Genomic DNA, 21954 nt, shown 5'->3' on the forward strand with positions numbered 1-21954 from the left:
GGTTAGTTGGGTCCCAATAAAATTTACAGTGCTTTACTGTAAAAGCACTAGTACTTGAAAGAGAATTTTCTTTCTGTAGCTCAAACCACAGGAGGACTCATACGACAGATATCTCCCCAGGTGAGACTTCTTAAATGGGAGTTAAGTGCATGCATTTTCAAGAAACTAAACTCCCCTCATATATAATTTAACCTAGAAAAGAAAGCAAAATTGAGAGAGTAGTGTTATTACATTGTCTGAGAACTAGTAACTTTACCTCCCCCACTCTTACGGGAGTCAGGCGCAGTTTCACTGTTGGGCATATGTTTAATGCTGTGGGATGTGGGCTAAGTGTGATATTGTAATAATAGTCAGGGTTACTCTAGCCATAGTTATGGACTGTGGATTGAAATAGTAAATTATTCCTAGCAGACTGAATGGGCAATAAGACTGCCATCCTGTTCTTCTCATAAAACAAAGCAATAGATAAATAAAGGAGAGCCGACTCACTTAACCTGCGTGGCTCTGGGCACTGCTAATTATTAACCCAGACGCGAGAGAGGGGTTCGCCCAGAGCATAGTTAAATCATTTTTAATAGAGGTAAACACTATCCATGTGGATGAGTAGTACTCAGGAAAGTTTTTAATCAGCAACGTTTAGGAATCACCCAGCCTAATTGCCATAACTTATTAATAATAATAAATAATCTTAGTCTTTTTATGGCTCCAGTCTCTGGAGGACTCAGTGCATTAAAGATCTCTGGGGTGTGAATCTCTCAGTAGCCATGCGGGAGGAGGGCAAGTATCCTTGAAGCTCATTCCTAATGGGAGAATTGGACATGGAGGCTAAGAAAGGCAGATCAGAGCCCTTTTCTTTCTTATTTTCTTCTTCCCACTTCTGAGTCACCAATTTATACATGCCCTTTTATCTATCTATAGGACCAGAATGGCTCCAGGGGAGGGGGTGGGGCTAGAGAACAGGCTTTCTTTGTTCATGTGAACGATTGGGATTGAGGTTTTCTCCCTTGGGAAGTGAGTATGAGCCGAGCTTTGTCTCAAGGAGTTCATTTCCTCAGCGCAAGTGTCCCTGGAGTCCTTTGGGCTCAACGGGACTGTGGCTAGGGTGGGCCCTGGCGATTTCCAGTTCCTGGGAGAGCAGAGAAGAGGGCACTATGCCTTATTCGCAGAGTGAGTCTCCATAGCAGCGGATAGGAAAATGTTGGTGTAAATTACCCATCTTAACCTTCCCAACAGCATTGCATGGGTATTAAAATATCCCGAGGCCACTGACAAAGAAATTCAAATGCAGAGGGTGGGAGTGACTGACTTTCGAATATTGTTAGTGGTTGGTTAGACTGAAAGGAGAATATCACACTCAAATTTGAGGCTCTCTGATTTTCATAAATAATTAGTTCCTATGGTTTGGGATTGGGGGATGCAGGATGTGAACACCAGAACAAAAAATGTTAGGAGTATTTCTATGGCCAGTATCCTCTGAGGTTCCCAATTTTGTGGGGGTGGGGTAAAATGTAACTGAACAGCACAGAATTGGCCTTCTCATTTATTGTTTGTTCTTCTGTCCACGAATCCCTTGAGCCTGAGCCTGGATGGTTATCTTAGTTGGGAAAAGTGAAATTTTAAAGAGGGTACCCAAGCCATTAATACACAGAACAAAGAGTTAAGCAGTTCCAAGAACAGAATGATTTATGCCAGAAACTACAAAAGACATAAATTTAGAGCATAAATTACAAGACAAAATTCATGTGCAAAATTGTTGCAATATTTATACTAGTGTTTATGAAAACTTACATTTGAATAAAAAGGTGCAAAATGTAAATGAAGCTGAAAAAGAGGTTTTTTTAAAAAAAATCTAAAATAACATGAAAATCAGAAAGGTTTCTGGAATAGAAGATATGAATAATACTCTATGCAGATTTGTTTGCCAAAGCAAGGAATATACAGTGGAATTGGAAGGAATAAGGTCACTAAATCCCTGCCTGAATTTCCTCCCTCCCTGCCCACTGATACTTTCCAGTGATTCAGATCACTACTGAATTTCTAAGGAAGTGCCCCATCAGAAGCCATGGGAGGAGGTTGAGGATTCTGGACGGATGTCGAGACTGGATCCGTATTTGAAAGACTAATCTTATTTCACTGATGTTTTCAAGGTTGGAAATTTTTGTCTGTATTCATTAGAGGAGAATGATAAATCTCTAATTTGTACTTGGCTAATAATAGGGATGAGCTTTTGTGCTTCATTAAGGTTAAATGAATCTCATGTAGTCCTGGCTCAGCCTTTAATGCCATGTGTGACCTTGGGAAAAATCACTTACTTCTCTGGGACTCAGTTTCCTCATCTGTAATATATGGGGGTTGGACCAGATGAGTGCTAAGACAGAGTAGCCCTCCTCCCTTCCCTGCTGTGTAGGAGCCAGGCCAGGCCGGTAGAACCCGCGAAGGAGATGAAGACACATAGCTCTTATCCACAGGAGCTTGGGTCTACATAAATAACTAATTATAATATGAGCTATAATTGCAACATGCACAAATTACTCTAGGAGCACAGAGGCGGAAACAGTGACTTCCCTCTCTGTGGGGATAGGTGCTGAGAAGCTTCCCAGTGGCTGTGACATTTGAAGGCTGAGGTGGAGGGCTCCTCCAGGTGTGCAGGGTGGTCAGAGGGTGGGTGGTTCAGATTCTGTGTTCCAGGCAGCAAATGCATGTGGCAGGGTATATTTAGAGAGCTGCACATAGTCCTTCTCTTCGTCTGGGGACAGTGTCAGGGCATGGGAGGTGAGTGGCATTCCACACATGGCTGTGTCAGAACTTGTGCCAAAGATGAATCACTGAGGTTAGAGAATAATGTATAGCATGTGTAAATTAAAGAGTTAAAGTTGTCTTGTAATGCACTAGTATGGCCCATTTATATCCCAGTTGGGTTTCAGGTGGGTGAGGGGTGGGGTGGTATTTTAGCCAGTTCCCTGGGAATTGTGAGCCTGCGGTCCTACCTGTGCCACAGTCACTGGCCTTGGTGTGCCCTTGGGCGCATGTGTATTGCATGTGAATGACACCCCTCATGGAGGTCACACATGCCCAGTGGAATGAAAACTGCTCCCACAGGTGTCCCATCCCTGCAGTCCAACTCACCAGATGCATGTTTCATCCACGCCGTTCATGGGTGCTTTGCTCTTTCTGACCTTGTAGGAGCTGCAGTTTTAGTTGATCACTGGCAGCAAATTTAGATGTTGATGTTTAGATAGCTCTTATTTAGTTTTTGAGATGAAAATAGCTGAAGTTTTAAAATTCAGATTATATGTGTAAGGCTTGTCCATTGTTAAAAATTAAGATAATACAGAAATGCTTATATAAGATTTAAAAAAAAAACCCCAGATTTTATTACCTGAGGATAAACATTTCTTGGAGCATTGTCACAGATCTCTCTGCATGTAGACATACATGTGTATGTATGCATATAGATGGCTTCAGGATACATGTTCTATGTGGCTACATGGCCTTTTCATTCCAAAGTAATCAGAGTCTTTAAATAACCATTTCAAATGGCTGCACCCTAATCCATTATTTGGGATATATTATTTTTGGTTTGATGCTCTGTTGACAAATAGGCAATACCTTGTTTTGCCGTTATATACAATGGCGTGATGAATGGCCTTATAGACTTCTTTTGCGCCTTTACTGATTTCATTAGATAAAATTCCTGGAAGTGGTACTGTGAGGTCAAGGAATGCATATTTAACGTTTCCTCTTGTACTGTCTTACTGTCGTTTCGAAGCTTCCTACCTATGTACAACTGCACCAGCAGAGTGGGAACTGGCTCGTGTCTGGGTGGTGCTATCTCTACCCTGCCAGCAGTATGAGCTGACAAGAATACTTGTAGGGTGATTGGGAGGTGGTAAAAGCAGTGTGGGCCTGAATGCACAGGAGAGAAGTCAGTCTGTGTTCTTCAAAAGATCTGTATACAAAATATTCATCACAATTCCTAACTGCCAAACCCTGAGAACAGTCCACATGTCCCTCAACATTTGAAGGGAGAAAGAAATTATTATGTAATTGCAACTTGGAATACTACACAGCAGTGAGAATGAATGATGTTATATATGCTACAGCAGGATGACTCCCGCAATCACTGCAGCAAAGAAGGCAGGCTGAAAAAGGTCATACCCTAGCATTCCACTTATATACAGTTTGAAAGCAGGCAAAACGAATCAAGTTGTTGGAAGTCATGCTCGTGGCTACTCTTAGGAGGGGTATTAGTGACTATTCGTTTATGCATTTTGCTAGATGTGTGTTTGCCACTGCCAGATGTACTGCTCAGCGTATAGTAACCATTCAAATATTTATTGAAAAAATAAACTGGTCTTTTTTCACCTTTTAACCTAGTATTTAATATGAAGACATGGTATTACTAGTTGAAAGGTATGATGTGGAAAATTCATACAAATGGTTTGTTTCTATGATTTAAATATGGAGTTTTAATATATATGCAGCCCTTCCTCCTTTTATCCTCAGTGCCATTGTCCCTTTTGTGTTATTTATGAATCAGTCAGGCAGCGTAGTTGTGGGTCCGAAGGTGGTTTTGGAATCTGACAGACTTAGTTGAGTCCTTAGCCCATTGCTTACTCCTCTGTGGCCTTGGATGAGTTACTTTTACCTTCCAAGCCTCACTTTCCCTATCCATACAGTGAGGATGATAATAAAGCCTACTTTATAGGGTTGTTGTGACAATAATATTAATATTTATAATAACCACTGAGTTCTGTATGTTTACCATGTGCTGGGCACCAATCTAAGCTCTTAAAACACAGGACATAATTTGTTTGATCTTTTCAATACTCCTGTCTATCTGTGGTTTAGGAAATGTAAGCCACATAGCTAGTAAGTGTCAAGCCAGGATTTAAACCTAGGCATTTTCATTCCAGAACGGGAGTTCTTAGCCACTGTCTCCGAGCTGAAGGAGATGTCATGCAAAGAGTGCTCAGCAAAGACAGCATATGTTACGTATGATTATTGTCACTGTCATTTTCAACGTCATTAATATTTTTTTCTCCTCTCTCCGTGCCTCCTCTCCTGGTTTCCTCCCTCCCGGCAGATGTTTTCCAGCAAGGTAAGTTCGCTGCCTCCTGCCTGCTGTTCCACTAGCTGTGCTCTTTGGGAAACAAGGGTGGAGTCCCTGTGCACAGGGTCATGGGGCTTCCTTTCTCTGTGGACATGTCAGGGGGCTTCAGGAGGCACAATGAGGACAATGGCCAGGGGTGGCCTGAAGTGCCCTCAGCCTCCACTGTCCGGCCACTGCTTTCTCCTCTGGGCTGTGCTTGGGGGTAGGGTGGGGACTGGGCAGCTGGGGCAGGACCCTGGGGTGGGGTCAAGGCCAGGCCCCTGTCAGAGGGCAGGGCTGCTGGGGGACTTGTGGGACGTGGAGAAGCAGGCTTCTCTGGAGGAGGCTGGGGTCGAGGTGCCTATCCCTTGGGGTTCCTGCATCAGGGCTAACTTGGTCAGGCTCCATATGCCAGCTCCATGTGGGGCTTTCTTTGCCATGCAGCTGTGTCACTGTCCTGGCAGTGTGGGCAAGGCCATGGCATGATACCTCCAACCCAGGTGTCCCTCACAGTGCCTCTGTCTGAGATTGAGACTGAGACATGCCGGGGGTGGGGGAAGAGGGATGGAATGTCTTACCTGTTTTGCCAGCCAAGCTCATGCATTCCGGGGAGCTGGAGATGCAAAGCCGAACCCCAGACTGTGTCTTCTGGCACATGTCATAGGCCCGCTTAGGATGCACAGCCCCTGTGCCCTGGGATGCAGAGGGAGACCCATTGCATGGCCTTGCCGAACCTGCTAGACATTCATGGTGGGGGGCGGCGCTGCCTCTTCCGTTTTTTTGTCACAGCCTGAAACCTCCAGGTAGAAGTGGTGGGCATACCTGCTTCAAAGCTGGGGAAGACGTTTGTAGCACACGCCTGCTATGTCTTTCTTGACTCAAAGTCTGGTTTAGAGTAAAAGAGAATGGTCTAAAAATACATCTAAGCATCCTATAAATAGCTTCCAAATAATCTTAGAAGCTTGGTATTTTCGCAATGATCATTTCACCCCAAACATGCCGCATGTGTTGCGGAGAATGCCTGTCTACTCTTGATAGAAGCACAGTGTGGGTAATGATGAGGGGGCTCGTGTGTTGTCTTTTAAGTCTGGAGTCACAGACCTACTTCTATAAATAATTCATAAACCCCAACAAGCTATAAGTAATAAGTCCCATTTGGCTAGAAACTAAGAGATGAGCACAACTGAAAAGGTGCCTCGCCTGTTCATGTAAGGAAAGTGCTGCCGTCAGGGCCTGTTGGCATAGTGTGCTTTCTTCCTTGACAAATTAGGGGTTCAGCATGATGCACTGCAACAACAGTATTCTTCTTCCCCTTTAACCAGAATGGAAGCGCCACCCAGCACTGAATTGCATGTCTCCTTTAGGGACACACAGCGCCCGACTCTGGAAAGTCTTTCTGGAGCACGTGTGCCAGGGCCCCTGGGGAGTGGGGAGAGAAAAGGCTTGTGTTAGGTTTGGCTTTGCTCCACACGGTAGTGAGCATTCATGGCTGCTGTAGTCAGTATAAAAAATGACTGATTAGGCTACCTATGTCAAGTGTGCCTCCTTTTATAATCAGTCATGCCATTCGATTGATGCGATTTGCCTGTCAGGAACAACGATATACAGAGCAAAAGTTATAATCTTCTGCAAATCACTGGCTATCGAGACTTAATAGCATCTTCCAGAGAGGGAAGCTGCGAGCTACCCTGTGCCCTGTGTGGTGGTGGGCAGCAGCTCCCTTATAAGGTATTGCCAAGATTTCAAATGCAGAGAACTGAACTTGCTTTTGTGAATTATTTACATGGCTCTGGCCTTGTAGGACCATTTCATACCGACAGACATTCTCTGAAATGATGGCAAAGAACTTGCCAGCTGGTGCCCCCTCCTTACCTTTCCTTTGGGCCATTCTGCCTGTGAAATTAGTGCTCAGTAAAATGTGACAGCAACAATGTGCTGGTGACAGTCACATCCGACTGGGACAAAAGGCTCTGTGTCTTACAGATGGAGCCTAAAACATGACTCTGCAGCGTCTTCTGTAGCTGAAATTCTGTTCCAGAATTGTGCCGTTAACTTGAAACATGGGGGCCCTGAATTGTGCTAGAAATAAATAACCAGAAAACCACATGGCTTCAGGTGAACAGAAGCCACTGGGTCATCCCTGAGGCCTGTCCATACACAGAGTGGTGACTCTGGGTGGCTGTGGCCCCCTGGCCCTGCTGTGGGCCTCCAGGCCATGCTTGCTTTGGCTTCAATGAGGAGACTCGGGCACTGGGGAGTTGGGGAGATGCTGCTCTTGCAGATGTGTGCTTCTGGCGGTGAGTGGGTGAGGCCTCTTTGCCCAGAGGAGTCCCTGCAGCTTTGGGCCGCTGTGCACCTTGGCAGGCAGAAGAGGGAAGCAGGCTTGCAAGTTGACAACATCAGACATTCTCAGAGGAAACCAAAGCTATTTCCTCTGGATTGCATTATCTTTTATTTCACTACAGATCAGTCTTGTTATAGTTGGTGGAGCACAGCAGCTACTGCCAGGCCTTTTGCGGCTGTATCTACTGTGTGTGCACGTGGGAGCATGTTTCTACCCTGCTCCTCTGCCATTGTGTAGCTTTTTTGGTTCTTTCATCTGTAAATACCACCTGCTGTGGTGGTTAGACTGCAGGCCACGAGACTGTCAAGGGCAAGTGGGGCCACAGCTGGGCCTTCACATGTGTGAGGTCCAGGACCACGGAGCCACATTTTCAAGGAGCTTTAATTGACCCACATTCTCTGTCACTCACAGAGCTCCTGAGCCACTGGATGGCTCTCAGAAATTCCGAAGTGCCACAGAATTGCTCTTCACAACATCAGGTGCGATTGAAAATGTTGTACATGTGCACATGTCTAGAATCTCGAGTTTCAGAGCACTTCTATACCAATCGTTTAATGATGAAGTCAGGACTGTGCGCCCACACACACGCCTCATTTGAAGTTCCGGAAGCACCTTTTGAATGCTCATCCGTAGGCTCAACCTTGATTCTGAAATCGAACAGACACCGAGCTAGTGGCTTGGAAATCAGAACAGTATCTCTCAGCAGGGCGTTTGAAAGTGTAAATGGGCACAGCATAAAGGTTTCACGACAGAGGTAATTCTCTGCTCTGCGCTGTGAACTGAAGTCCCTTCTAGACGCTGAGCCTGAATAGGCCTCGGCCTCCTCCTGCTCCTGTCTCACCTGGAGCTGGGATCATACTAGCGGAGAGATTTTTCTTCCAGCTCAAGTAATTTTATATACCTCTGAACATAGTGCCACTCATTTATTTTGCAACCAGTAGATATGTGCCGTGTACTTCCTGGGCCTGAAGGATAAGGGAGAGGGCAAGACAGCCAAGGCCCCCGGTTCTCATGGAACTTCCATTTTGGCTTGGGGAGGGTGTCAAATATGCAGGTAAACAAATGAGGTACATTCCGAGGGTGAGACATGCAATGACAAATGTATCACGGGATGGGGTGTCAGCAGCTAGGAGGGCCGCGTCAGGGGGTGTGACCGGGGAAGGAGGACCAACTATGGGAGGACAGCTGGTCACAGCAGGGAGAAGCCTCTCTGGCAGGAACACCCCGACAGTCCAGGGTCAGAGGGAAGCCTGTGTGGCTGGAGCTTTCCACGAAGGAGAGTTGTGCGAAACGCCCAAGGAGAGGCGGACGTGAGTGTGGTCAGGGGATCGGAGGAAGTCGGCCAGCAGTGGGTTTTAAGCAGAAGAGTGGCGTGGTCTTACTTCTGTTAAAACTGACGCACTGGCTGCTGTGAAAATGCACAAGAACAGCGTGTGAGGAGGTAAATCCAGGGCAGGGCTGAGATGGGGCCCTATGCACAGGCTCTAACTGCTCCCCGCAGTGGGTCTCTGCCATCCTGGATGGGGGGGAAGGGGCAGCCCTAATCCAGCCAGCCCACCTCTGCTGAGAGCCTCGCTTTCTACTCGCTGCCCGTGGGGAGTCTCGTGCTCATGATTAACACCGCCTCTCCTTAAAGCCAGCAAATTATACTCATCAAGGGCATGGCTAACATAGTCCAAATGTGTCTTTAGATTGTGAAAAGCCACTTTTCTCCAGTGCTTACATATGTGTGTATCAGATGTATTACATGTTAATATACATGTTCCTGTGCTTGGAAGACCTCAGTTTGACTCCTGGTGGGGTTGCTGTCTTCATCAGAGAGCTTGGGCCATTTGCCTTGCCCCGTAGCCTCCGTTTTCCCGTGTGTAAAATAAGAGCTGGGAGTCCCAGACCCACCTTGGCACCCTGCTGATGCTCTGTCCTGAGAAGTGTTAAGTGTGTTTGAGTTACAGAGTGCAGAAATATCCCATGCTACATGTTTTGACTATTCTCTGGAGAACTTGGGTGAAGGCAGAGGCTTCCCTAATATCTGGGAACTGAGACAGAAACTACTGTGGTTTCAGAAGTGCAATGAGCTCACATGGCCATTTTGAAACATCAGCTCTTTCCCACATGGATTAATGCTGAATTTCACAATGGATGGCATTGCTTTTACTAATTTGAAGAGAACAATGAATCACAGTTTGGTTTCTGGCAGCCCAGCCAGGCCTGTTAATTGTTGGGGTGGGCTTGTGGTGACGGGGACCACTGTCATTTATAATGTGCTTGACTTGAGCTCTTCTGCATATTTCAGACTTACTGATTAAACTGCTGGGGATGGATCTTAGATTTTCCCAACCACTGCGGAAAACCTATCCATTATAAAGCTCTGACCCTTTAGCCATGAATTATGGTCCCCCTGGTAATGCTACACATTATGAAATATTATTTTCTTTATGAATATAGGCTTTGGGTGAATAAATTAAACCTGCATTTCCAAGTAAAAATCCCAAATTGTCATAATGAGGTTAACTAGTAAATGAGAAAAACATGTTCACATTTTTATGGTGGAAAGTGATTAGTTCCCTGGTCACACTTTCCTATATGCTGATACTTACTGTGTATGTGTATCATCCCCCATTCTATCCAGAATCAGTAGTATATTCTGAGTCACATAGGAAACGCATCCATCTTTCCAGCACAAACTGGGCAACATTGCCATTTAATTATACACAGATTCCCTTTGTGTATGTGTGTGTGATCTATGAGGAAACAACAACATATTTAAATAATCATATTCTCTGAGATGCTTTATCACATCCCGTGCAGGCTTTGTAGATTGACCTGTCCCCTGCAGGGAGACCTTGAGTGGGTCTTTTTTGTTGTAGTAGGTTCATTGTGTGCCCACTTGAGCCCCAGGGCATGAGTTTGGGGTGAGGTTTCAGAGCTGCCTTCTCCTAGCAACTGGAGTTTCAAAATTGCCAGATCAATAAAAGGGGAAACTTTTAGATTCTACTGTTCAGATGGTTGCTAATAAGGCCAGTTTGTCTCTTCAAAATTTAATTTTATTTAGATTATGATGATGGTGATGATAATAATAATAATATTTTGTACTTCCTGTATTCCAGGCATTGAGACAGGCACTTTGCACACATTTTCTCATTGAATCTACCCCCAAATTTTATGAAGTATGTATTATAATCAATAATCCCACTGTACAGAGGAGAAAACTGAGGCACAGAGTGGACCCCTAGCAATGGTTATATAACTACAGGTGGTAGAGCCAGGATTTTTTTTTGAAATTCAGAGACTTTATTTTATAGAACAGCTTTAGGTTTTCAGAAAAATTGTGAAGATAATGCAGAGAGTTCCTATATACCCCACACCCTATCTCCCCTATTACTAACATCTTATATTAGTATGTGCATTTGTTACAATTAATGACCCAGTATTGATCCATTAATAATAACTTAAGTCCAAAGCTTATTCAGTTTCCTGAGTTTTTACTCAATGTCTTTCTTCTGTCCTGGGATCCCATCCAGGATACTACATTACATTTGGTTGTCATGTCTCCTTAGTCTCCCCTTGGCTGTGACAGTTTCTAAGATTCCCTTGTTTGGGTAACGTTGACAGTTTTGAGGAGTACTGGTTTTTTGATGAATGTATTGTAGGAGGTCCCTCTCCGGGGATTTATTGTATGTTTTTCTCATGATTAGGCTGAGATGATGGGTTTTAGGGAAGATCCCAGAGGGAAGACCCCATTTGCATCCCATCAGAGCAAAGGCATCTACTACTGTCACATCTATTGTTCTTTATCACTTGGCTGAAGTAGGGGTCGTCGAGTTTGTCCACTGTGCAGTTACTTGTCCTCCTCCTTTCCATTATGTACTCCTTGGAAGGAAGTCTGTGCACAGCTGGCTCTTAAGGAGTGAGAAGTTAGGCCCTACCGCATGGAGGGGAGACCGTCTACAAAAATTATTCTTCTGAATGGGAGTTTTGGTTTTTAGCCCTCATTTTATTAATTGGTCAATATGGACTCATGGATAGTTATTGTATACCTTGAGCTGCAATGCAGTACAATTTAATTTTTTCTTGCTTTGGCCACTGGGGCTTTTTCAGTTGGTTCCTTGTGCCCCTTTCACAGATCTCTGTCAATTTTTTTTTTTTTGAAGTATAGTTGACTGGGTGTTGCCTTTTTTGGGAGCACTTCGGCAATACTTTCTGATACTACAAGATGTTCCAGGCACATTCTGTGTATTTCCCACCCCTGTTCTAGAATGAGCTTTTCTCCAAGGAGCTTTGGTTCCTTTCATTGGAAACCAAGCTCTGGGTGCTGAGTGTGCTTGTTTCTGTGGTGTCATTTCCACAGGCCCTCTCAGCTGACAGAGCAAAAAATATACGTGTGTACACTAACCATGTTATATGCATATCTGTTTCTACATGCAACCACGTGTGTCCATGTGAGCTAAGCATGAGCTGTTACCGATGCCTCCTACTCTAATCCATCACCACATGGGTCATCTCAGCCTCCTCCCCTTGTTTATCTGTACATTCTCACTCCCAAGGTGAGATACTTGGGCCAGGATTCTGAACCCAGATAGTTTGACTTCATGTCCTGTCATATACTGTTTCTGACTTTTGATACCAATATGCTATCCAGAGGCTTTTGTCTACCACTGGTGGGACACAGTCACAGACCCCTGGCCCTTCCCAAGGCCCAACATGGCTGCCCAGCCTGGGCAGGCCAGGGACGAACCAACTGGTCTGTTTATAATGTTCCAGCTGTTGAGTGCTTACATCTTCCTTGGATTGATTGTGGTTTATTGGGGTCCAAGATCAACCCATCTTTTAAACTGCTAAGTTTGTCCTGGGGACAGATTATGAGGCTGCGGTGGGTACAGGAGAGACTGAGCATGTTCATCTGTTTGGGCTGGCATGCACCTGCCAGTTTCCCCCAGCTTCTCTCTGATGCTCCTTCCCCTCCATGCAGAGGGGATGTTCTGACTTGGAAGCCTGCCTGTGATAGCAGCATTCATCAGCCAGGTGATGGGGGCCCCTGTGGAGACAGGTGGTGCCCAATTTGCTAATGCCCTTGGCTACCTGTGGTGCACCTGGTCCCCTCCAGCCCAGCTGTCAGGAGGTTTGGCCTCTTGTACCCCATTATGTCAGGGAGCTCTACTCACATTGTTTTTGGAGCCTGGCTTACTAAAAGCCACAGAACATTCTATAAAGTTATGGTTGATTTATTCAAATTTTTGTTCTTAGGTGAAGGAATCTTTTGGGAAGCACTTTTGTGAGTTGATAGAAATGTATTCTTTATACTTGACAATGGGGTTGGTGACATGTCTCCCCAGGCTGATGGCTGGATGTAGGCACCCACTGAAGGCAGCCTTCTTCTAGGGGACACTAGGCCAGGCCCCTCTGAGCATGCCCACCTTCATTTCTAGCACCCCTTCCGCCATCGCATTCAACCCCATAAGGCTCTGCCAAGTTGATCCCTCCAGACCCTTGTCCACACCTCCGTGCCTTTGGATCTGCTGATCGCTCTTTTTGGAGTGCCTCTCCTCGTTTTCAGCAACCCTTGTCCTGCTCTGCACCCTACCCTCAGAGAAGTACCCAGTCCTGCCATCATGGTGGATGACCCAGGCATGGGTGCTGTGGGTTTTTGATCTGATGCTGACGCCTCCACTGTGCATGGGAGAAGCAGGCTCTCCTGTACACATCATCCTCTAATGTCTTGTTAGTGTAATATATACAACTACTGGGACAACAATTGACTTTGAAATCATTGAAAAGGTACCACCCAACTCCTCTTGGATACGTGCCTGCTCTTGTTTACCCTTGAACACTCAGCCTACGTCTTCTCTGCTGATTTATCCCGACCCCACCCCCACCCCCAACGCTGGCAGATGGGGAATTCTGCCTTCCACTCTGGAGTTTCCCATCACCTTCTCAGCCTGTCAGCACTTCTCTCAACTTGTTGTGATGTGTTTAAGTGTCTGTCTTCCCACAGCAGATTGAGTGCCTAGAGAAAAAGGATCATGTCTTTTATTTTGAATTTCTAGCACCAAATGCAGTGCCTAATGCACAGTAGGTGCTCGATAGATGTTTGATGAATGAAAGTGGAATGAAGTAACAAGGCTCCGAGAGACTGGCATTTTGTGCATAGCTTGTGTGTGTGTGTGCATGTGTATGCATGCACATGCTTCTTTTAGCAGTTTGACAGTCTAGGTTCTTTACTAAAGTTGAGGCAGAATGCTGACAGTGTAATAAATAGATAGTCATGTCAACAGCCAAGCCCAATTTTGGACTCCTGATTTTGGAGTCCAAAACCTTTTTTTATCCAGTTCCTTCACCACCATGTTTATTTTTTTTGGAGGGGACAGTAGTTGGACCTACAGTGAATCTGCAGATATTTTACCTGCTCAGGTTTGTTCAAGGCATAAGGAGGAACATGGATATTTAGTAGACACATCCCTGCCTTCCTGCTGGTTTCACTGGAGACGCGAGGCCAGTGGGTGCTGTCCTCTCCCAGTGCTGGAGGAAGCCATGGAGGCCTAGGCCCCTGGGAAGGGTGGTGCTGGAGATGGGTCTGAAGGAAGCAGGACAGAGGCTGGCTGGGAGGTGGATGGGGTCGTGGGGATGACAGTCAGAATGGAAGTAGAGACAAAGACAGGCAGGGTGTTGTGTTTATGGGATGTTGAGAGGACAGTGAACCTACAGGCTCTGGGTTGGGATTGAATGGGGCCAGTCACAGTCTGCTGATTGCCAGAAACCTCTTTGTTTTCTTGTGCCCACCCCCAGAATACTCTCAGTATGATTGAAAATATGTTGTCTACCAAATGAATAGTGTTGGCTGTTGAGTTTTCCCATTTTTTATTACTCATTTTGTCCTGTCTTTTGCTACTCAAAGATGACCGATCAGTGTCCCTGATCAGCAGAATGAATGTTATGCCCCTAAGTTGATGAAGTTCCGGTCCACACACACACACACAAATCCAGCTTGATATTTTACATAGCTTGAGCGGTGGTCTTCTTGCTTATTTTAAAATCTAGGCAACAACGTTTAGACTTGTTCTAGGAAGCCCAAGAAAGCCATTAAATATTTTTGAGCACAGAAATAGCATGTACTGAGCCCATGATAAAACTGTGTGTGCTGGGTGCTGGCAGCAGTGGGCCAAGGTGGCCTCTGCTTACTGACTTAGTGTGTGCCAGGCATGTACATTAAACTCACTTCTTCCCCAGAATAACCCTATGAGATTCACATACTCTTTTATCCCCATTTTTCAGATGCTGAAATAGATTCAGAAAGCAGAGGCAGTTTCACTTTGCAGAATGTCTCCTTGCTAATGAAGGACTGAGTCTGAGTACAGACCCAGGCAGTTGGGCTTAGTGTGAATACTTAAATACATCACACATCTTGGAAGGACCAGGGGACTATGTTGGGCTTGCCAATGGGTCAGGATAGAGAGTGCCATGACCAGGCAAGAGGTCCCGGCCAAACTCCAGAGAAATGAAAGCATAGGTCCAGCAAGAAAACTCATGTGCAAGTCTTCATAGAAGCATTCTTCATAATAGCCCAAAGCTAGAGATAGCCCAGTGTTTCTCCATAGGAAAAAGGACAAAGGCAGTACCTACATAGACTAGAAGGCTACTCAAAAATAAAGAGAAACAAAATGTTGATAGACACGACATGGATGAATCTCAGAAACACTGTGCCAAGTGAAAGAAGGCTTTCACAGAAGAGGACACTCTGTGAGATTCCATTTATATGAAATTGTTAAAATAGTCTTTGATGGATGAAACTCAGAACATTGGTTGCCTCTGGGGAAATGGGAGTGGAGATTCACTTGGAAGAGGCAAGAGAGAACTTCCTGGGCTGATGTTGGTGCTCTGTCTTGATGGGGGTTTTGCCTAAACAGGTGTATGCGTTTGTCAAAACTCCAAGAATATATATTTAAGATTTGTGTGTTTCACTGTATGTAAATTTTACCTTAAAAGGAAGAACTATAAACAAATACAGAGCTTTCATTAATGATATGCACACTGAAGTATTCAGGAGCAACTGCACTGATGTCTGTAGTTTATTTTGAAATGTATCCAATAACCAAGAAGATGCATGGATGGCTGGAGAGAGGGGTGGACAGATGGATGAATATATGATAAAGCAAGTATAGTTCAGTGCTGATGGTTAACATAGGTGGTAAGTATATAGGTTTTCACTATAAATTCTTTCAACTTGCTATTTTGAAAACTTAATAATAAAATGATAAGGAAAAGAAGAGAGACCCTAGTTGGAGTCCTTTGTGTAATACAGAGCATGTGGCCTCAGTAGTTAGGAACGTGGAGGTCAATCAGAAGTGGGCGCATCCCAGAGGAGGAGGCAGGGCGTGGGTCCGGCTGCAGGGCTCCAGGTGAGAGGTGGGTGGAGAGCAGACTTTGGAACCTCTGCCGGTTTCTGGGGCTGCTGTAATGAACCACCACCAGCCTGGTGGTACTTCTGTTTAAACAAGAGAAATGCGTCCTCTCACAGTTCTGGAGGCTGGGAGTCTGAAATCAAGGTGTCCATAGGGCCATCCTCTCCTGGAAAGCTCTGGGGGAGGACGCTTGCTTGCGAGCTCCAGCTTCAGTCCTCGGCATCGGCAGCTCGTGGCTGCATTGCTCCAGTCTCTCCCTTCATCCTTTCAGGGCCTTTTCCTCCGTGTGTCTCTGTATGTCTCCTCCATGGCTTATGAGTTTGCACGTCTTTGGATTTAGGGCCCACCCTTACCGATATGACCTCATCTTAACTCAGTGACAAGTGCAAAGATCTTATTTCCAAATAAACTCACATGATGAGGTTCAGAGTGGACATGCATTTTGGGGGGACACTATTCACTCATGACAGACAACCCACCAACCCAGGAGTCCCCAAATGAAGAGAGAAAGATGGGAAGACTGGGGCAGAAAAGAGGGCAAGGGGTTGGAGGATAGGAGGAAATCCTAGGAGAATGGAGAAGGAAATGAGATTAAATTCTGTAAGAAAGAAACAAGGGCTCCGGAGAAAGGAAAATGAAGCAAGTCGGTTTCCAGGAAAGGGCCGTGCCTCAACCACGGCTCTCTATCCATTTATCTCTTGAATATCTTAAAGAATTAAAATGTAAATCTCAGAAATTAAATCCATGGGCACAGTGTAAACAGAGGAGGCTTTTGCAGAATAGACAAAGCTGTTCTTTTTCCTTGTTAAACAGCCATGGTGGGAAACCACGTCTGTATGCACAGGTTTTATTTGAGATGGATTAAAGTTCATGATGAGCGAATCTCTGAAGGATTGAAGGGGCTGTTCTCATAAGCCTGCAAAAGTTCATCTCCTTATCTGAGGCTTATCCAGGCCTGATGAAACCTTTCAGGCCAGCGAGGAGGTTAGGGACCTCCAGCAGCTGAAAGTTAATATCCTGCATCAGGAAACCACCTGCATTGTGAGGGGGGTGCAGGGGTGAGAGGCCTATAAATTAATACACTCTGAACAGAGGCCTTCTGTGGTTTGGGGCTTCCTGAGCTTGGACCACCTACTCTCTTTGGTGGGCGGATTACAAGTTCAGCCCTTGGAGCCCTTTTGGAGAAGAGGTAACACACACTAGTTCTTGAGACCTTCTACCACATTCAGTTCTCACGTCAGCTTGTGTGATCTGGCCCCAGTCACCCCCCCTGCCTCACTGTCCTCTGGTGTTCCCCCCTTCACCTTACTCAGTCACCCCCTCAGACACCCAGCTGGATTCTTGCACCCTTCATCTGAGCTTGCTGGTGCCTCGGGGCCCCAGAACATTCCTTCTACAGCTGACGACTCTCAGTTAGGCAGCTGCTTCCCCTCACCCTCCTCGCTGAAGATTTACCCCCAGATGTGCTCCTTCAGTTCTTGGTTTAATTTCTTTGTAGCGCTTGCACAAAATGGGTAGTGGTTTGATAATGTGCCCCTGAAATTCACACCCACTTGGAACCTCAGAATGTGACATTGTTTGGAAAGAGGGTTAGTTAAGGTCTGAGATGAAGTCATCCTAAGATTTAGGCTGGGCCCCAAATCCAATGACTAGGGTCCTTACAAGAGGAGAGGACACAGCAAGGCTGAGGCACAGCAGCAGCGTTCCTCCAGTGAGGAAGGCCTGGGGTCACCAGGACCCAGAAGAGGCAAAAAGGGTTCTTCCTTAGAAACTTCAGAGGGAGCAGGGCCCCAGGGGCACCTTAACTTTCACCTTGCACTGCTCCTCATGCCTACCTCCCAGGTCTAGAACAGTGCCAGGCACATCATAAGTGCTCAATAAGCACTTGTCAAATTAATTAACCCTATGAGATACGAATTGTTGTCTCAGTCTCTGCTTGGGAAAACTGACACCTGGAGAGGTTTATTAACTTGCCCCAAGTCTCACATTCAGAATAGTCAGGATTCGTACTCAGGCCTTCAAATCAAGTTCAGGTCTACTCCACCACATCACAGCAGCTTGGTTTTTACTTTAAGAAAAAATTACCCATAGTAACTTTACAATTTACTTTGAAATACATCCAAAAATGATATAGTTTTATATCTCACAAGACCGGACCTGGAACTTTCCCCGGTAGTTTGGGTACTAACTTCCCTGGAGGGTAAGGAAATCCCTGCAGGCACAGAGATGGGCAGCTGGCTTGCACGCAGCAGCAGAGCTAAGTCTGGAGGCTCCTGGGTCCTAACCTTGCGTGAGAGAAGGGATGCTGTGCACTCCGTGACTGGATGGCTGTACATCACACAGACAGGGGAAGGGCTTAGATGCATTGTAGTACTGATGGTCACTGCTCCTCTCTTCTCCCCGAAAAGGGCAGGAACAACTGGATTTAATCTTTTTTTCCTGTGTCATGTAACACACATCTCTATCACCTGTTAAGTTTTATACACACACACACACACACATACACACATACACACACACACTTTTAACTTGGTTTTTCTTTTCCTTTTTTTGGGTAAATAACATACATACTGTCAATTTTTTATTAAAAGAAATATGCTTTGATGTGCTAGCATAACTGCTTCAGCTTCCTGTGTACCATAGAACTATGTGGCTTCAGCTTTTGTACTTACAAACAGATGGACAAGACATTTATTATACTTTTTTACCAAAGGGAGTTTACTTTTGTAGCACTTTTGTGTGACGTTTGTGTTCTCCCTTGCCCCAACTTTTTCTTTCTTTCTTTCTTTTTTTTTTGAATAAATAAATAAAACTTGATTCTTACAATGGCAAAAAAGATAGCATATAGTGTAGGTTTTCTAATATCCTTCCCCTAGTGCATGTCTTGGTTATGAGTGTGAGGATGAATCTTGGCTTTTGGAAATAATCTAAAGATCATTCAAAGTTCATTTTACTACTTAAAGCAAGCAAATCATTAGGTGTGGTACTGCCAATCTGGGTTGGAAATAAGATGGGGTATTAGGGTTAGCAGAACGGTTTTCCTGTGTATCCCCCAGTCCACAAACTTCTTGTGGGTGGGACCCATCTTAGTCATCTTTTTATCTCCAGTGCTTGGGACACAGTAGGTATTCAATAGAGGTTTGAATGGATTTGGATGGTTTAAGTGGATGGATGGATGGATGGATAACTTATAGCCCTGAGGGCAATTTTAAAGAAGAATTTGCCAGAGTATTTAGAAAAATGATTACATAGGTGGCCACTCTGAAGGTATATATCAGCATTCTGTTCTGTTAAGGGAGGTGCCTGGTTGTATGGTCATGGTTTACATGTTTGAATGGATCAGCAGTATATTAGATCTTGTCTTTTCTTATGTTTCACATAGTCAAACTAAAGTGTTGCTCTAAATCTAGGAAAAGTATAGACAGAAAGTAGAAAATTCATGCAATAGTAGACTGCCATTTAGAGGTCATGGAGACTTTTTTGGGCACCATACCTAACAAGTGTGTTATCTGGGGAAGGTTGGTTTCAATGTTTGAATGTTCTCATCTGTCACATGAGGGGATTAGACATCATCTGAGGACTCATCCTGTACGTCTGTCGTTCTATGAAACAGTGACTTCCACTCACTCCTGCTTTGATACCTGGATGTTTCACCTGTGTCTTTCCCCTGATTTGTATCCTTCCTTACCTAGATTTTAAACCTTTCCTCAACGACTGCATCCCTAGTGCCATGGTTAGCTGAGGATGGCATGTGTATTTAACCTTGCTCTGGACAAAAGGTTAGTCATCCTGAGACTGCCATGGTTTGGAGAACAACTCAGGACTGTGTAATTTCTGCATATTTGCTTCCTGTTTGAAGTAGTGATGTGTGGGTTTCTGAAAAGTGCATCACAATATGGATTTTGGGGGAGATTTTGAAGCCTTCTGTGGTCAATTTCTAAGCCGAGTGTGCTGATTTGTGTCTGCTGGGGATTCCCAATGAGGACTCGCTCAGCTGGTGGCACACCTCTCCCTGAGAAACCTTCCCACCCGTCTCTCTGTCTCCACTCCCTCCTTCCTCTTAGGCTTTAAAGGTGGTGTGGTGGAGAGAATAATGGCCCACCAAAGATGTGCACATCCACATCCCTGGAACTTGCAAGTGTGCTGTGTTGCATGAGAGAAGGGACTTTGCAGATGTGCGTAAATGAAGGATCTTGATGTGGGGAGATCTTCCAGGTTCCCTGGGCCGGTGCAGTCACAAAGGCCCTTGTAAGGGGGAGACAGAAGGATCAGAGTCAGAGAAGGAGATGGGATGACAGAAGAAGAGGCGAGAGAGAGGTTTAAAGATGCTGTGCAGCTGGCCTCGAAAAGCCAGGAAGGGGCCACAAGCCAAGGAATGCACATGGCCTCTAGAAGCTGGAAAAGGCAAGGGAAAGAATTCTCACCTAGACTCTAGCACAGTCCTGCTGACACTTGGATTTTAGGCTTTCTGAGCTCTGAGACTGTAAGGTAACAACTCTGTGTTGTTCTGACTGGTAGGTTTGTGGTCATTTGTTCCAGTAGCAATAAGAAACTAATACAGACAGGGAGGCCTTTACTGTTAGATTAAAAATACTAAAGGAAGGAGGGCTACATGGGCAGGATGATTACATATCCGTTCACCCAGTTCATGTGATGGAACATCTGTTATGTGCCAGGCAAAGGGTGAGGCAGAAATGCATAGGCTGGGTTAAAATAAAAATCAAATATAGATCTGGCCCTCAGGGAGTTTACAGTTCTCTAAGGAAGATGCAAGTGTAAGAATAATGCCACAGGGCTGAACATGGTCCGTATACAAATGATGGGTGGGCCAGCCAAAGAGCTGCTTAGAGCACCTAGCTATAAGGGGGGCCTAAAATACCATAAAATATACCTTAGAAAAAACTGCACAGATTCTTCTCAAAATACATATGGGATGTGTATATGGAAAAAATTGTTTACCCCCAAGGAACTCTCTTCATTGGTGAGGCTTATGTTTCATTGAATAAGGTTAGCAAGTTTGGGTCTGAGCTGAATTGTTGAGCACTATGTAGGGGGATCTGAGTGCCCCACTGATGGTCCCTCTTACCCTTCCCTGACAGAACTCTCTGTCTGCTCTCTATGAGAATGCTAAGTGACTATTTAAAAGCTATCAGTTTGGAGAACACAGAAGTAACTGTCTGTATGCCATGTCTTGTATCTCAGTCTGACTGAGAAAGTATAACAAAAAAGACAGAAATGAGTCAATAGGGCAATTTAAAGTAGAGAAGGAGTTCTTCCAGAAGGCACTAAAGAAGGTTCAATGGGGAAGGTGTTTTCTAAACTTGGCCATGAAGGAAAAGAAAATATTTCAGTGCAGTGGTTGACAAACTATGGCCTGCCAGCTGGCTACCTATTTTTGTATATAAAGTTATATTGGGACAGCCACACCTATTTATTTAAATATTGTTTATGGCTGCCTTTGTTTCAGTGGCAGAGTTGAACGGTTTCCACAAAGACTGTGTGGCCTGCAAACTGAAAGCATTTATTTTCTGGCCCTTTACAGAAAAAGTCTACTGACCCCTGCTTTTCTATGTCTCCATAGCAGGTCTTTGGTCAGAAGCCATGAAAAATTAAAAGTTTCAGAAATGATTATTAGTTTGTTTAGAGAATTAGGATGAAGGTATTGATAGAGTGAGGAAATGAGACTACCAGTTGTTCTGCTCCTATATGCTGAATTGTCTTCATAATTCAGTCATGTGGCAAATAATTATTGATGCCCAGCTATGTGTGAATCAGTAGGCTGAAGGTTGATCAACCAAAAAAAAAAAAGTTTCTTAGGGTTTTGTTCCTATTCTAATTATTGAGCATTGGTAGTCCATAGATACAGAATAATTCTGTATTGACTAGAATACTTAGTTATTCAGAAACCCAGTCATTGATCCAGCTAAATATCATGTACTTAGATATCCACAAGAGCTATACCAGAAATTTTAATTAATGTTTCAAACTCCCTTTATGATTTCTCAGGATAAATTAGAGAGGATAGAGTATCTACCAGGTTCATCTGCAGTGGCGGCGGAGGGGGGGGGGGGTAGTTTAAAGTTGACTTGGAAAGGTGAGCTGGGTCAGGAATGATTCATTGG

General features: G+C 44.8%; 1 protein-coding gene across 9 annotated transcripts in view; it reads left to right on the forward strand.

Moving 5' to 3' along the window:
- Window positions 1-21954, forward strand: part of GFRA1 (GDNF family receptor alpha 1) — a 209035-nt gene that overhangs the window by 54467 nt on the left and 132614 nt on the right. For 8 of the 9 annotated variants that reach the window (XR_012132999.1, XM_073240343.1, XM_073240346.1 and 5 more), the window contains exon 5: window positions 5087-5101. The exons of the other annotated variant lie outside the window; for it this stretch is intronic. Coding sequence is in view for 7 of the 8 variants with exons in the window: in XM_073240343.1 (XP_073096444.1) it covers window positions 5087-5101 (15 nt within the window). In the remaining variant the exon portion in view is untranslated. The remainder of the gene's footprint in view (window positions 1-5086; window positions 5102-21954) is intronic. 9 annotated transcript variants of the gene reach the window in all.

This window comes from Manis javanica, chromosome 7, assembly GCF_040802235.1.
Source record: "Manis javanica isolate MJ-LG chromosome 7, MJ_LKY, whole genome shotgun sequence".
Lineage (NCBI taxonomy): Eukaryota > Metazoa > Chordata > Mammalia > Pholidota > Manidae > Manis > Manis javanica.